Raw genomic sequence first — 17,246 nt, forward strand, 5'->3', positions numbered from 1 at the left:
CAGTGCAGCAGAAGCATCTGGAATGGAGATGGAAGGGACATGCCTTTATAAAGACTTGAGTCTCAACTCAGCCTTCAGACCACTCTCTTGGCTGAGAAAGGGCTCTAACACACCACTGGGCCAGTGGCTCTTTGTCTAATCTTGGGGGCACTGAAAAATCAACTTCTGATCTAAGCTCAATGACTTAGAAGATTGATGATAAAACTTGTTGCCCTTGAGGTATTTTTCATCCTTTTCCTTTCTTCTCCGGCTCTCCCTCGCCCTCCTCCTTCCCTTTCTTCTCTCCCTTCCTCCCTCCCTTCCTTTCCTTCCTTGTTTCTTTTTTACTTACTTACCTTCCCCTCCTTCCTCCCTCTCTCCCTTCCTTTTGGCAGATAAGATTCTTTAGAAGTTCACTTTTTTAAAAAAAAAAATTTATTTGAGAGAAAGAGTGTGAAATAGAAAGAGAGAGCGAGCATCAAGTAGGGGGGAGGAGGGGATCCCTGGGTGGCTCAGCAGTTTAGCACCTGCCTTCGGCCCAGGGTGTGATCCTGAAGTCCCTGGATCCAGTCCCACATCAGGCTCCCTGCATAGAGCCTGCTTCTCCTTCTGCCTGTATCTCTGCCTCTCTCTCTCTCATGAATAAATAAATAAAATCTTAAAAAAAAAAAAAATAGGGGGGAGGAGAGCAGTGGGAGAGGGAGAAGCAGACTCCCTGCTGAGCAGGGAGCACCAGGTTGCGACCTGAGCCAGAGGTAGACACTTAAGGGACTGAGCCGCTCCTAGCAGTTCACTTTTGATTTTCACAATTAGTGTTAAATATATATCCAAGTTATAGATTTAAGACAATAGCTCTCTCTTAAATTTTTAAGGTTGGCTTTTAAATTTTATTATTCTATTTATAACCTAACACATTTAAGCTATCACTTTTAAGGGGCTTTGAATAAGGTTTGATCTTGCTTACAAACTCAATAATTGAACAATCTTATTATTTCAAACATCTATTTTACGTTTAATATATATTTTTGAATTGTTCAAAAAAATGAACAAAACCTTGCTGAGTTATTAAATGATCCATTGATCTCATAAATACAGTGAATCTGAAGTTTTCTCAGATGTCGCAATAACTGCACTCGACTTAAAACCACACATGTAAGCCAATTACTCAATTATACATTCTAATTTAAAGTTCCAAAAAAAAAACAAAAAACAAAAATAATAAAGTTCCAAGGTTGCCTTTTTATTAAGCTAAATTTTCTTAAGTTTCACAAGAACATAAATGATACATCTATCTATATCTATATCTATATCATGAAGACCAGGATCCTTCTTAGAAATACTATTATCATTATGATTCTTTGAAAACTTTTTCTTCTTAGTTCTAAATCTTCCAGGACTAAAGCATATCTGCAGAACCAATCTCGTAAACTCAGGCTGCCCATCCTTGACAGCAGACAGTTAACCACCCAGTTCATTGTTATTTATAGCCAAGGATTTCAGCCCTGAGACCTGCAGCTACAGACATTCTAAGAGATTTTTCTTACCATCCCCAGGCAGGCTTCTTACAGTTACCATGTCATGGGTTTCAAAACTTGACAGAGAAGGCTTGACATTACCTCAATGTTAATCACACACAAAGCTCGCAGGGCTCATTCTGGTTGATTATTGATCCTAATGGCATATCTTTGATTTTTAAGACCTGTATGCACATTTTTCATTTAAAGTCTTTTGTACTGGATAGGGCACTATGATACGTAAGTGTGTTTTCCTTCTGACGTCAGAGCCTTATGGGCTTTAATATTCAGTACTATTTCAGGAACAGGTATTTGTTGTGGATGCTCAGAATGGACATAATTATAATTTGGATGTCCTATAGCTCTGTATGATTTATCGTCACAACTCTTGGAATCACTTTGCTAGTAATTATCATTGACCTTAAAAGTTAAAGTGGAATCCCGTATTACCTAAAGGCATGAGTAAGACAACCCTGAGTTTGACTCCTGATTTCTCCACTTATTAGCTGTGTGACCTTGGGCTGATTATTTAACTTCTCCGGGTTTTAGTTTTCTCATTTGCAAAATGCAGATAATAAGTATAACTATTCTTAAGATTGGTGAAAGGTAAATTCAATACTAAAGGTAATGATGGTGCACAGCCTGGTACAAAGTAAGTAAGCAATGAATGCTGGCTATTAGTAGTACTGGGACCAGTCATTCAGCTCCTAGTTCGAGAACTTTGTCATGAAAGGAGAAGTAGGAGGAGATTTAGTAAACACATCAGGATTGAAACCCAGGCAAAGAGAACTGAAAACAAAATTTTTTTTTTTAAATAGCAGTTCTGTAAATAAATAAGTATCCAAATGGAAATTTTCCTTCAAATTTGCTGAGTTGTTGGTGAGTCTATACAGCCTGGTTTCAGCTGACCAGACTCTGAAGCCAGTCTGGTCTGTAGTGACACTCATCTGGTTCAGGCTATAATTACGTTCCTCTGAGACAGAAGCCCCAAAGAGTGGGCAAATGCACACTAATCTGGGAATGCCAGCTGAGAGAAGCAAACACACACACAGCTCATAGAATTTTTATTTACTGATAAGTTAAAGTAACAGGAGAACACGGTCTGAAATAAGGATCTGGGCCGCATTGACATGTCTTGTTACATCCTATGGAAGTGATTTCCTTCAGTGTCATGAGCTGGAGCCTTATACTTTAATGTGAAGGTCCATGGGAGAAAGAATCATTACTTAGGGGAAACGACTTTCGCCTGGTTGTGTCTGCGACGGGGAGTCTCAGATCCTGTCCCTGTCCAATCAGGACAGCGTTCAGTGGTGCACACAGGTAAACAAGTCAAAATATACCTCACCCGAAATAGCTCCTTCGAGGATACCCTACGGCTCTGTGTGAGGCCAGGAAGGCTGGCCTGGTTTGGATGCTGGCTGGGGGGCCAGTGCTGGGCTGGCATGCCTCCTAAGGAAGCAGGGAGGGCACAGGAGACCGTGTTTGTGATCCAACAGCAGTCACTGTTCCCTTTCCCAGGAGATCTCAGACGGTCTCAGACACTGCTCTCCCCTCCTCCATGCCAAATACATTCATCTCCCTATCCTCAGTGGAGATTTTAGTTTTTCTTTCCCTTTGAAGAGAGACAAGCAGAGGAAGCAAATGTAATGTCACAGCAAGCAGTGCTTGGTGAGCCTTGCTACAGGCATCCATTCAGGGGTTATATTTCATCAGACTATCATTTACTCTCATTCACCCAAACCACTATTCCCTCAAGAGGCCATTTTCTTTGGGCTTGAAAACTCTCGTGTTCACTGTGAGGGAGGAACAGGGAGAGAAGTTACGAATAAAATCAACTGGCTTCCAGCTTAGTGAGTGTAGTAACACTCCACAGTTGTCTGCAGAACGCAGAAAGCAAAACCCCACCTCTATCGAACGTGGAATTGGAGAAAACTCTATACCGTTAGCCCTTGGATGCATACCCTCTCTCCTTCATATGTCCCGAGGGACCCTGACTGTGTCAGCCACGCCACAGGATCTCTGAGGGTGATAGACCAGGGAAACCATTGACCTGGGAGTCAGGGAAACCTGTTGTTTTGGTACCACCTCTTAGATTTACTAGTTAGGCCAATTACCTCTCTTCTCTAAGCCCCCCTTTGCCATCTGTAAAATGAAGACAAAAGGCTGCACCTTCATTGACCTCTAATGTTGTCAGTGTAGACAAACTCAGCTATGAAATGATACATGAATGTAAGGATTGAGTCACTTACCATATGGCATTATGATAGACAAATGTCCAATGTCTATTAATAGACAAAGTTCTAGATCTAGAAGCCCACCGAACAAGCCACCATCTATATCCATGCTATCCCATGGACGACTTACACTGATGGGTGTATTTTAATTCTTAGTGTTATTATCTCTTTAAAGTAGATGCTCTTTTTGGTTCTAGAGATAAGGAAAAATTGAGAGTTGGATGAATTTAGTGACATGCTCAAGGAGCCCAAGAAGTTAGCAGTGACAAACACGAACTCAGGTTACAAGACAAAAGCTCTTTCTACTCCCCTACAGTGCTGGAGCAGAAACAATTTTACCATATATGCTAAATTCCTGGGCTCTGGGTGTAGTCCCATCCCACTTCACAAGAAGACTCTATAATGTTGGTTTTTCCTAATGACAGTAGGCTACATTTTAGAACTTCCATTTGCCTCTGGAAGAACCACTGGCTCTGGAGAAAAATATCCAGGGCTTTGTTTTTCCAAGAATCCTCCTTGACCCTTTGAACCACTTCCCCATTTTCCTTCTTCATATCACTGTCACTCTGTCACTGTCACCCACTTAAAATTTCACCTGTTTTCTTTTTCTACTCTGTTTCCTGTCCATACATTCAATTCTCAATCCTCTCCATGCCCTAGCAAAGTCTACTAGCACTTGAGTTTTCTTCAGTTACCTTCCTCTTTCCTATTTCTATGGCTACAATAGACCTTGCCATTTTGGCCAGTCTTCATTGCATCTGAGAGCTTCGTGTCTCCCCAAGTGACTTCATCAGGCGTGGTGGCCAGACTCATGCCTGATGTTTCATGCAAATGCCACAGTAGGCAGACCGTGAAGTTATAACAGAAAAGCTCAAGAAATGTGGAAATGCAATTTAATGGTTTTGAGGAGTTATGAGGTATTTCTAAGGGCCAGTGTTTTTTAGTCTGGGCACAGGAACACCCGACAGCCAAAGTTACTGTGCCTTCTTACACTAAGCCTCTATTGTTTGAAGCAGTAATCACGGCCTCCTGCTCGTTCCAGGTTCCGATGGAGGAGGCGGTTGCTGGTGATCTCTGCCCCTAATGATGAAGACTGGGCCTATTCACAGCAGCTCTCAGCCCTCAGTGGCCAGGCCTGCAATTTTGGTGAGTGGGAAGCCTCGTCATCACTGTTTTCCCATACCGCTCTCTTCCTGGTCAACTCTAAAATGGAACATAGAAGCTTAGATCATCCAAATATTCCTCAGTCCAGACTGGAGATTCCCAGACACTTACTCAGTTGTATTGAGTATAAAGTTGCTTTTAGACTGGAGCCTTAGTGAACTGGAGGGTTTTTTTGTTTTTCTTTTTTTTGTGTTTTTTTCTCAATATTCCCCCCTCTTGGGTTCTTCACCGAAATGTTTGAAAATACCTACTGCTTTACTTTCAGTGATCTGTATTATATGCCTTATTGTTTGTTTGCTTTTTTAAAAATTTGTCTCAACACCATAAAACTCGGGTATCATCATTTACTTAGGTAATACTTAGGTCCAAACACTAGGTACTTCTCAGTAGATTAAATGTCATTGGTAAAACAGGAATGGCTTTGAGAATTAATATATTAATGGAAGCACGCTATACTATATTGCCACTCCCTTAAAAAGGATTTTGATCATTGGGCTCCAAATACAGCAAGACCTGTTAAACAGAATCTTATTTTTAGGACAAATAGGTCAAAGAGAAACATAGTTTATTATTTATTTTCTTGTAGTGAACGGCTCAGTGTTTTGAAGACTAATATTTTCTTTACCTAAATTATTAGTGGCCTTAAGTATCACTTTGAAGATTATTTATTTATTTGGGAGAGAGAGCATATGAGAGAGAAAGAGAGAGAGAGAGAGCACGAGCGCATGAGCAGAGCGAGAAGCAGACTCACCCCTGAGCAGGAAGCTGATCCCGGATTATGACCCCAGCTGAAGACAGACACTCAACCAACTGAGCTACCCAGGTTCTCAAATAAGTATGGACACACAAAAAGGAAAACGCATAGTACATAGGACTTACTACTAAATTCAATGGTGAACCAAGGAGGTAAGGGCAATTTCAAAAGTGGAATTCCATTCCCAACTGGAATACAGAGGAGTCAGCATTATTTTGATACTTCTGTTAGGAAGAAGAATCATTTATGAGATAAAACTGTGCTTGATTGATAAAAAGATGAGGTTATAAGTTTTGTAAAGTATTAACAGAGCCTGGGTCCTTACTATGACCCAATATCTGTAAATTTTAAATACATTTCAGTTTGAAGATGTGAAATAGTAACTCCAAAGCAGGCAGAAAACAAGCTCATAAAAGTAAGAACAACTAGAAAATTCATGAATTTTTTATTAAAGTTAATAAAAGTTAATCATTTAAGACTGTATATCAACATATAAGATTTTTTGTATCTTTAAGTATATTTTAAATTATTTATAGCCATCAGTGTTGCTAGGAAAGGCAGAAATTCTTAGAGCAGTTAATGGGCCTTCACAATAAGAATGTAAATAAAATCATGGCTTGTTAATTTTCCACAGACACCTTTGGAACAGTTATTAAGTGGTGTTTCATTTCATCTCTGCACACAGAGCACAAATCACATTAGTGCAAGCAAATCCTTTTGTAATATACAGGAAATGTAAACAAGTCATATTTTCCAGGAATGATTAAATTCATGATCTTTCCTCTTGAAAACATGACTCAACAACATGTAGAACAGAATGCTTCACTTCTCTGGGAAAAAAGCAAAGACCACAAACTTTTTCTTTTCTTTCTTTCTTTTTTTTTTTTTTGAATAGCCTTTTGCTTGGATTTTAGCTCCTCCTTAAGACAGCCCCTGCCATGGCAACTTTCAGTTCTCCTCCGAACAATAAGCACCATCAATATTCGTATTATTGGTCCCAAGTTATGACCCTGACTAGGTTGGCATTTTGTCTAATGCCATGAGGTCTTGATATGATGAACTGACAGCTCCTTCATCCTCCCAATTTTTTTCTCCGGAATCCCTTCATGTGCAATTCATCCTCAAAAGAATTCCAACAAGCTACCAAGGCATGACCTTCTCTCCTTTCCTGAAACTTTAGCTGAGGGTGGGAAGCACACAGTGCTTGCTTAAGTGCTTCTCCTTTGAATCCTCTGAATAAGTGGTAAGAACCTGCTCTTTAAGCTGACAAACTTTTGTGCAAGAAAGCCAGAACTATTCCTTTAGCCATCACAGTAGATGGGTTCTGCTGTCTTTTCTCTGAGAGACAGTTGAATTATCTGTGTAAGCTGTTATAACCTCAGGCATGACTCTTTTTCAGCACACTAATCAGCTCAGATCATTCCAGATATTTTAATGTTCCTATGGCTTCAATTTTGTTTTGTTTTCTTTAATAGAACCACAGTTTAAGAGCAAATTCTTCTATTTCCATCTTCAAACAAAAGAAAATTCACATCTGACCCTGTTGTTAATTCTAAATCTGCAAATGGTCTTTTTCAAGGTTTTAAAAGTATTTAATTACTCTTTTTTATGGAAAGAAATGGATTATTTTACCTAACCAGGTTATGTTCTATAATCTTTTTAATGTAGTGATTTCTAACTGTCAGATGTCGGCCTCTGGAGGTAAAAGAGGACTTACTGATTCTATGGCTTCCTTTTTTCTTTCAGGTCTGCGCCACATAACCATTCTGAAGCTTTTAGGGGTTGGAGAGGAAGTTGGGGGAGTGTTAGAACTGTTCCCAATTAATGGTAAAGTGCTATTATTTTAAAATAGTATGAACTACTGGTTAAGTTCAATTAAATTATATTAAACTGCATGCAAGCAGTGGGTGTTACCTGTAAGATGAACACAGTTCACTCAGTCCACCCCCCCTTGTGTGTGTGCGTGTGTGTGTGTGTAAACAAGCAGGAAATAAAGTACAATCACTAATATTGTTTGTAATATAAAATCATTCATAAGTGACAGTAAAAATACCTATTTCCTTAAGTAGAATAATGCTTTTTGTCTGCATAGGACTTTATAATTTACATAGATAATTTTTATCTATACCATTTCATTTAATTCCCAGAATAATTTTATGAAGCACATGGGTCATATCTTACTGATTCCCTTTCAATACATGAGGATAAATGCTGAAAGGCTCAGAGAAGCTGAAAGAAAATGAGTAGTGACTCAAGTTTTCAGAAAGCAAACAGTCCTTCCTTCCAAGATCGAGATGTTCACAAGAGATAATGTGCATAAACTCGCTGGCACAGAAAGTGTCAGCACCTTCCCCCTTCCTCTTCTTCTTTTTGCTGACCATAGTAGTTTAAATACATTTATCCACATCTTCATGATTGGTATTTCACCCCTTGACAGTGAAATAAGCTTTTTGTTATAATAAAAAGTATCAAAAGGAAAGCCATATTTGCAAAGAAGTAGCTAAGCTAATTGGAACTAAACTTAGAAATATAAACAATATAATCTTTGTTTGTGACAAACTTGAAACAAGTTGATCTTGCCAGAACTGAATTAAAGGACTGGTTTTATATTTCATAACATTCCCTATAGAAGAGACATCCTGTCACCTAACGTTTGACGCTAATAATGTTGCAGAACATGTGGGACATTTAATTTGTAGTGGAAAAACTCAGCAACCTTCTTTAATTGGATTTTGAACCAAAGGGAACAGACTCATGGGTCCTCCTCTCTCTATTCTCAGAGTGACTTGTTCTCATTTTGATGGTTGCTTGAGGGCTGACTCTTCAATCCACTAACAACAACTTTACTAACCCTTTCTAGGGAGTTCTGTTGTGGAGCGAGAAGACATACCAGCCCATTTGGTGAAAGATATCCGGAACTATTTTCAAGTGAGCCCAGAGTACTTCTCCATGCTTCTAGTTGGAAAAGATGGAAATGTCAAATCCTGGTATCCTTCCCCAATGTGGTCCATGGTGATTGTGTATGACTTAATTGATTCGATGCAACTCCGGAGACAGGAAATGGCCATTCAGCAATCACTGGGGATGCGCTGCCCAGAAGACGAGTACGCAGGCTACGGTTACCATAGCTACCACCAAGGATACCAGGATGGTTACCAGGATGACTACCGTCATCATGAGAGTTACCACCATGGATACCCTTACTGAACAGAAATACGTAACCTTAGCCCCAGCCAATTTCTCCTGCAGCTGTTAAAGCCACAAGTGGCCGGCTACGTAAAGAAGTTTTTCCACACTGTCTACATTCCTTGCCTTTTTCTTTCCGTGTTCTTCCAAAATTAAATAAATAGCAAACTTTTGCCTACTCGTGAGTTGTTATTGAAGCCTAAGTCATAAAGGTATTTAAAAGAATTGTTCATTTCTCTTATTGGAGGGGATCTGGTGCAGAATGGATATTTTCTTCTTACATGATAGACATTATTTGGAATACAAAATTCTATGTAAAAATATTAATACCTCTCATTTAGTTTTTAAAAGTATTCATTGGTAAGTAAAACCATGATTGTTAAAGAAAATTAAAGATCACAGCACAGATGTTTTCAGGAAATGTCTGAACACATGTAACAGAGGAAACAGCTTCTTAACACTTTTGGAAATGTCAACCTAAAAATGAGTGAGATGCCTCTGCTTTATATTGTGAGTTTCTTTCATAAAGCTTGATACCATGGGAGTCTAATGATATTGGCCACCAAAGCCAGGAAAAGCACCAAACCCAGCTTTGCTATCATAGCCATTTCCTGCCCTGTTTCTCTTATCTTATTGTCTTTTCAGAGATAGATCAGGAGGCCAGGAAGAGGAAGACCTAAGTCTGGCACTGCAGCCAGAGGTGATACTTCCAAGAGTTTTAGCAGGTGCCATGGAATTCCTGCCATGGAAAACCTTAACCCCCTCACACTTGACCCCTCTATACTTACTTGTTCATGGACCTGTTACCATACTGGCATCTTATATAAGAAAATTACAAAGAAGGAGATTACATCCAAGGGTTCTTTTTGTTTTCCGAGGTAAGTGTTACTAAGTTATAAGGGATAGAAGTGTAGCTAGAGGGCAAAATACAATCTTTATCTTTGTAAAAGAGCATTTATTTTTTAGATATGGCAATTCAAACTAAATATGCTCCCTCCTTCCCTTTCTCTTTCCCTTCCTTCTTTCCTACTTTTCTTTTTTTCAACAAATAAATACCAAGTAATGTTACCAACTAATATCTGTGAACTTGTCCTGAGGTAGTTAGTCTGATTCCCAGGCATGTAGCATCCTAACGGTGCCAGCCTCTATCTATAATGAGGATGTTTATTTTTTTGTCCTTCTTATTGATAACTAATTCTCCAAATCATCTTGGTATTGGTTATTAACTCTAAGGAGCACAGATATGAATAACTGCGTTTAAGCCACCTTTGAATATTAGCTATTAATTTATCTGTGCCTATTTGCACAATCCATCTTATATTATCTGGACTTTGTTATACATAATTATATGGTAAAAGTGGAATTTGTAGCTCAATAAACTTGAGAAATCACTTGTTTTTCCCTTTATTCTCCATGAAGACCATTCATTCTTCCTGATTAGGGAGCTGAAGTCCATATAGTTCAAGTGACTTTATTTTTTTTTTAAAGATTTATTTATTTATTTATTTATTTATTTATTTATTTATTTATTTATCTATTTATTTATGATAGAAATAGAGAGAGGCAGAGACACAGGCAGAGGAACAAGCAGGCTCCATGCCGGAAGCCTGACACGGGACTTGATCCTGGGACTCCAGGATCGCACCCTAGGCCAAAGGCAGGCGCTAAACCGCTGAGCCACCCAGGGATCCCCAGTTTAAGTGACTTTAAAACTTAGTTCTCCTATGTAAATTATGCTTCCACGCCCTTCCCCTCCCATGGTGAATGAAGAGCTTTCTTCCTCTTTCTTTTTAGAACAGTCTACACCAGCTGCTCAAACTGTGCAGGTAGGAGGACCAGGATGATGTACTTGCTCTTAAATATTTGCCAAGGTGATGCATAGCTTAAAATTGCCAATAAAAAATGGATTTATTTACCATTGCTTCTGAAATTATATAGGGGCAATTTTTAAGTACGAGGTCTAAATAGTCTCAATTTCAGGAAATACAATAATGAAGGAGTTTCATCTCCCAAGGAAACCAATTGGATAATCATAGACAATTTACTTACAGAATAATATTAGCAAAGTTCTAGTTTCGGCAACCAAAGACAGACAATACTTTTTCATAATCTGAGATTACTTTTCACTGGCACTGAAATAGCAATGTGTCTGAACTCTCTTTCCTTTCATGGCCAAGAAGCCATGAATCATCATTTGGGTGCTGTAGAATAAGCCACAGCTCAGCAAAGGGACTGAGACACATGCAGAGGAAAACACTGTTGGGAAATGTCCTTGATTTCTATAATCTGGAAAAGCACAAAGTACATTTCAGTAAATGGGAGGATAAGAGAGTTAGATCACCTGAATCTCTGTCTTCTGGGAGTACAGATCAGATCATTTGAAATCTGTTTTTTTTTTTTTTTTTTTTTTAATGAAAGTGTTTCCTTCCAAACAGCAGCAACAAAGAAGATAAAGTTTTTGAGAATTATTATGGAATTAAAATATTTAGATTAAAAAGTACCCAGTAGAGTGAGGAGAAATCTGGAAGACTCTCCAGGAGGAGGACAAAGTTGCTGATTGTCACAATTCACTTTCGTGAATTTCCAGGAATTGTTTTTCACTGCAGAAATCGCAGGGCTCTGAGGTGAATATTCGGCAGAGAGATCCTTCCCCAGATACAGAGGCAGGCAGTCCACACACGTGGAATCGGTAGAATCCAGCTGGTCTCATTTTCTGGAGTATAGTTAACATTGAAGTTCACATACCTTCTCAACTTGTAGAACCTTGGTGATAAAAAAAACAACTCAAGACCAGGGTGAATGATGGCTTTATGGCCCCTAATTGATGATCTCAGTATTCAATAACATAAGGAAATTCCAGAAAAAGAAAAACCTCTTGAAAAGAATCTCTGTTTTTCTGCCACTACTAACTCCCCTTTCCCTGTAGGATTGTTTTCCTTTCCTCCATTCTCCTTGGCTGCTCTGTACAATGGTTTGGGGTGTGCAGATAGTGGGGTGTGGTTGATGAGTACTCTTAACTTCATGACAAAATAAAGCACAGTTAAATGCTAACTATTTCTTTTCAGTTCTCTCATAGTTGGTGCAAATCTCCCAATGCCAAACTTTTCTTAGTTTTGGACATGTTATTAAGAAACAAGTTTAGGGCAGTGAGAGGCAAAGGGCCAGCTGTCACAGAAGTCAAGAATGTCATAAAATGGCCACCAGACTTGGGAAAATGGTTGGTCCTCACTCTGCCACAGACTGATCTGTGTGACCTGAAGCAAGTCACTTTACTTTTGGGACTCAGTTCCTGATCTACAAAATGAGAGAGTAGTAATAGATATCTAAGTTATCATCTAACTCCATGGTGTTTATGAATCTTTCTTGGCCTTTAGGAGCAGGATCCTAAACTCAGAGGTTTCCTATGGCAGAGCTAATGTTAAATTCTTAGAGAACCCAAACTTCATAGTTCAAATTCCACTTTTAGATGTTTATGGGAATAGGGCAATATATTGAGTAACCTCTTTCCAGCATGGTGCATTGGGGCAGCTGGACCCAACAGGTTCATCACCTCTAAACACAGGAAACCTCATCATCTCCATACAGCCAGAATGGAACTTCCAAGGACATTCAAGCTGTCAAGGACTGAGCATCCTGAACATTGATGGAGTCCCTCCAACAAGGCATATGCTTGTTCTCTGACACAATTTCCTAATGTGGCGACCACATGCATTACCTCTCTGATATCTCGAAGTTGAACAAACTGGGCTATCCTTGAACAGACTGCAGAGACCTTAAATATTAGCACTTTCCTTCTAGAAAGCAAAAGAGTGACCTTCACTCCTCCAGTCTATCGGTTGATACATGTGGCAAAGATGTTGGGTGAAGGAATGGGATGATTTTAAGTAGCTAAAACTGACCCTGGGCAAAATTTTCTTTGGCTTTCCACCTCCTCCATAAGAATCTTTTTCCTATCACTTGGCCCTTTTCCAGGCCACTTTCCCATGATCCATTCCAGCTCAGGCTACAACCGGTAGGCTATAGGTACCACCCTTTCTAAGAAATCTAAAAGTGCAAAAGGAAATCCTTGAAGCAGAGAGGTAGGGAACAAACCACTTCTGGAAGACTGCCAATCTTTGGAAGCAAGGCTTGCTTCCCTTCCCAAAATGTTAGAGAAAGAATTAATTCCTCCTGTAGACTTCACCATCATTCGTTTCCTTCAGTCCTCTTTTCTATCTTTAGCTTATTTCCTTGTGATAAACACTCCTTAGAGAGTCAAAGTAGGGCAGGGTAGGCAGAGGCCCCCAAATTTGGCAAGTCCTGATCCACAATAGCTGTATGCAAAGAACCATCTGGTCATTCTGGTTCTTAATCCAAGACACTAGCTTGTAGATTAGACTCAAGTTATATGATCATTCAAACATTAATTGTATTTATACTATTTCCTGGGTAGTCTGCTAGAAAATACGAGTATAGAACAGAAAAAAAAAAAAAAAAATCCCTGCACAGAAGCTCGCAGACCAGTAGAGAACAGTCATACACTCAGTTATTTATAAAATGCTGTGTATGGATAATCAATATTGGGTCCTCATGGGGGGTGGGAAGGTTAAGGGCACAGAGGGGAACAAGGAAAGATGAGTGGTGATAATCCTTCAGTCTTTTGGAATCTAGAATTATAAACTGTTCTTCCTGTCAAGCTCCACATGATGTGAGCAAGTGCCTCATATTGTCTCCATTGTCACCATGATCATGTCTTTGGATACTCACAATGCAAGCACCATTTCTTCTGGGAACTTCCCTCTCCCAGATTTAAGAAGTTGTCTACGTATCCACGGGAATATGGTGGCATTAATTCATTTGTAAACACCCTTTCCCTGAAATAAACCAAAATGGACAAAAATTAGTGAGCATATAGAAGAAAACTTCATCAAGATTGAAACTAGGGGTGATCCCTGGGTGGCTCAGCGGTTTGGCACCTGCCTTCGGCCCAGGGTGTGATCCTGGAGTCCTGGGATTGAGTCCCACATCAGGTTTCCTGAATGGAGCCTGCTTCTTGCTCTGCCTATGTCTCTGCCTCTCTCTCTGTTTCTCATGAATAAATAAAAGTCTTAAAAAAAAATTGAAACTAGGGAATGGCTTTAATCCTACAGCATAAACTTTGAGTAAACTATCTCCAACTTGGGGACACTTGGCAGGAGGAAAGATAAGTAATACATTTGTAGTCCATTGCCCATATCAGGGTCAGCTTAGAGGTCAAAGATAGTGACATGGCTGTGTCCTTATGTTCCCCCTTCTGACTCACCTAGCTTTCTAATTGGAGGAAGGAGGTTTGGAGGTGGGGGTGTCTATATGGAGGATAGAGTTGGTTTACAGCTAGGCTTGGAAATGCTTTATCTTTATCTCTGGGGAGATAAAGATGTCTTATTTTTGACTCTTGGCCAAGATTACAGCAGTGGGATTTATGAAGTGCTGTTTAAAGTCTGGAATTACTCTGGTGATCCCTAGGGTCAGTTTCTTCAATGATGGTTTCCAAATGGCCTAAAGATTAAATAAACCCAGCTGATTACATGGCCAGCAAGGCATAAAAATCCTGGAAAATTCTGCTTTGAGCTCCCCCAGAGTCAAGATTCCCCACACAGATCTTTCAGGCAAGAGACAATGGAGATGGTGTGGTCTGTATGAACAGAGGAGAACCCTGTAGAGCTTAGTCATGAGCTCTCTCTCTCTCGGACCTCCAATGTCTATGTTCCCCTTTTCTTGCTGCACTGTATCCATTGCCTCTAAATAAAAGTGAGTATACTCTGTGGAGTCTGATGAGTTCTTTCAAATATAAGAACTTGGGATATCTTTGCAGGGTGGTGTGTGTATGTATATACATATGTATGTGTGTGTTCACATATGTATTTATGTATTTGTATACATAAACATATACATATACATATACATTGTATATGTGTATATATATATATAATTTGCAAAGTATAAAATACATTTTATATAGCATATTAGATGTATATAATGTATTAAATATAATAATATATAAAATATTATGATATAGAAATATTCAATATAAAAAATCTAGCAGTAAATTTTACATCAGTAGAGAAAGTTCACGTGCTACTTTCAGAGCACTTCCTTTAACCTGACTTCTTACCAAAGCAGGGCGCTCCATCTAAAACAGAGGAATAAACTAAAACTCAAGTGACACCCCCTCCTCACAGATGGGAGACAGTTTTCCCCCATCTTTATGGGGCTGGCCCTCAAAGCAGAAGTTTCAATCAATATAGAAAAAAAGCATCATTTGCAAAGTTTCCTCATTGCAACTTCTATGGTCCCTGCTTCCCAGTATCCAGGTAAAGAGCCACTAGGTTAAGGAGATTCTACTTATACCATTTTGTGGCACATATTTGGCCCCCTTGGAGTATTAAACTTTGTTTAAAGATGAGTACACAGAAACCTTAAAGAAATGACCCATATAATAGCCATTCAATCACTGTTCTAGGCTTAAAAGACAGCTCCCCCCCCACACACAAAACAGCTCATATATAAAAGGAAAAAAGATACACATACACACATCAATACACAACAAAATAGCAGGGAAACATTTAACGTCTTGTAAAACTAAATGGTAAAAAAAGAGATTTCTGATAGTAAAAAAGGGTGACCAAGAAATATTTTCCAGACAAGCCGTTATTTATGTTCAGTGACTACAGACAGTAATAAAAAGAAATGTAAAATCTGCTTGAGCAATGCGACTAGAAAAAGTGCTGTTAGTAAATAATTGCTAGATGCTTAAAAAAAAAAAAAGAAAAAACAAACCCAAATCTCAGGGAGTGTATCAGCCAAAAGCCCTTTCAGAAGAGAAAAAATCTATTTCACGGCAGCTTCCAGTTGAGAGACAAATTAGCATTAAGAAGTTATGAATGAGGAAATTATGTTATGAACAAATTAAGTTTAATTAGCTGTGATAATTAGAATTAGTATTAATTCTTGAAAGAAAAGGTATATAACAAGGAACAAAAACTGAATGAACTTCCAAATTTCACCATGTCTATGGCAGCATTAATTCCAAAAGGTATCAATCACTATTTTATGTCCTCACTAAGAGAGGACACTCTCAATTAAACACATTATTTTTTGTGACTTAGAATTTTTACTTTATATTTCTTTAAAGAACTCTTAAAGACATACCTACCATTTCTGGTTACACAAAAAGGGAAACTGGAAGTTAAATAAATTAATTAAGCTATTTCTAAAACACCTTTCCATTTTGAGCCAAAAATCTTTTGAATAACATTCTGGCGCAGAGCTGCAGATGTCTGAGGTTTCCAGAATTCTCTGTGCCCTTGAGAGAACTGATCATGATGTAGCATTTCTTAAGTTTCTCTGTCTCCAGGGTTTTTAAAAACTTTCAAGCTATTGACACCCAATTTGTAAAATGTAATGCTGGCATGTTCCTGATCTTACTGGGAGGTCTCATTGCAAGATTTTCAGGCAACAACAGGACTCTTATGCTCTCCTCAAATGGTTTGGGTTTTTTGAGGGGGGCAGGGAGGAGGGTGCAGAGGAAGAGAGAGAATCTTAAATGGGCTCCGCACCCAGCACAGACCCTACATGGGGCTCGCTCTCACAACCCTGAGAGTATGACCTGAGCTGAAATCAAGAGTTGAGGCTTAACCAACTGAGCCACCCAGGCACCCCTCTCCTCAAATGGTTTTTAAGTGGTTCGTTGACTGAAACGTTGTCTAGTCACACCAAATGCCTATATGTGCAAGCAAAGACAACTTCATTATTATACCACAAAGCAGCAGTCATTTTAACCTGCCATTGCTTAAGGTATTCCAGTTTCAGAAATGGTAATGTGAAAACATAGGAGTCTTAGAGAAGACAAGATGCAGTATAGCAAACCTGGATAAAATCCTCAAGCTTATTAGAAGAAAACTGAGAGTTGGGAGGAAATAGCCTAAGTTCCTCATCTCAGTGAAAGGAGTTGATGACTATATTTTAATTTTTCAAATTGCTAAGTTTATAAATAAGGTTCTAAATTTGCTTTTTTAAATGTAAAAGTAATTACTAGTGATGAAATGGATTAGAAAGAGAAGTAGAATAAATGTCAAATACTACAAGAAACTCTCAGACTGGCTCAAAATAACAAACCAATACCAACTTTCTCAAAAAAAGTTATTGTGTACTAAAGGACCAGCCAAACTACACTTAGTAATTCAATAAAAATATGCAAACAACCACAGAAAGAATACAGATCTCATTTCTAACTAAATGTACGAAACCAGAAATTAATGAAAGTATGAATAGAAACCTCAACCCCACAATTCTTGACTCAAAACAGACTAGTTTGAAAATAATAATACCATATTTTAAGGTCTGTGGGGGTTGGCCTAATATGCATTTATGACAGGAAATGTTTCTACTAGTTAT

The 17,246-nt window shown here is 38.8% G+C and overlaps 2 protein-coding genes across 3 annotated transcripts in view; one reads left to right on the forward strand and one right to left on the reverse strand.

The window, feature by feature from the left end:
* CCDC80 (coiled-coil domain containing 80) overlaps window positions 1-9,009 on the forward strand; it is a 37,709-nt gene extending 28,700 nt beyond the window's left edge. Inside the window, exons 6-8 of the mRNA XM_041771732.1 lie at window positions 4,770-4,873; window positions 7,392-7,472; window positions 8,506-9,009. Of these exons, the coding sequence (XP_041627666.1) occupies window positions 4,770-4,873; window positions 7,392-7,472; window positions 8,506-8,852 (532 nt within the window). The 3' untranslated portion in view covers window positions 8,853-9,009. The remainder of the gene's footprint in view (window positions 1-4,769; window positions 4,874-7,391; window positions 7,473-8,505) is intronic.
* A 1,396-nt stretch (window positions 9,010-10,405) lies between these two features.
* SLC35A5 (solute carrier family 35 member A5) overlaps window positions 10,406-17,246 on the reverse strand; it is a 29,745-nt gene continuing 22,904 nt past the window's right edge. The window contains exons 8-9 of one of the 2 annotated variants that reach the window (XR_005990332.1): window positions 13,578-13,684; window positions 10,406-11,594 (exon numbers count right to left, since the gene is read on the reverse strand). The gene's annotated coding sequence lies outside the window, so the exon portion shown is untranslated. Of the gene's footprint in view, window positions 13,685-17,246 lie in introns of both variants that reach the window. The other variant, XR_005990333.1, reaches the window with a different exon arrangement.

Source organism: Vulpes lagopus, chromosome 1 (assembly GCF_018345385.1).
Source record: "Vulpes lagopus strain Blue_001 chromosome 1, ASM1834538v1, whole genome shotgun sequence".
NCBI classification, from domain to species: Eukaryota; Metazoa; Chordata; class Mammalia; order Carnivora; family Canidae; genus Vulpes; species Vulpes lagopus.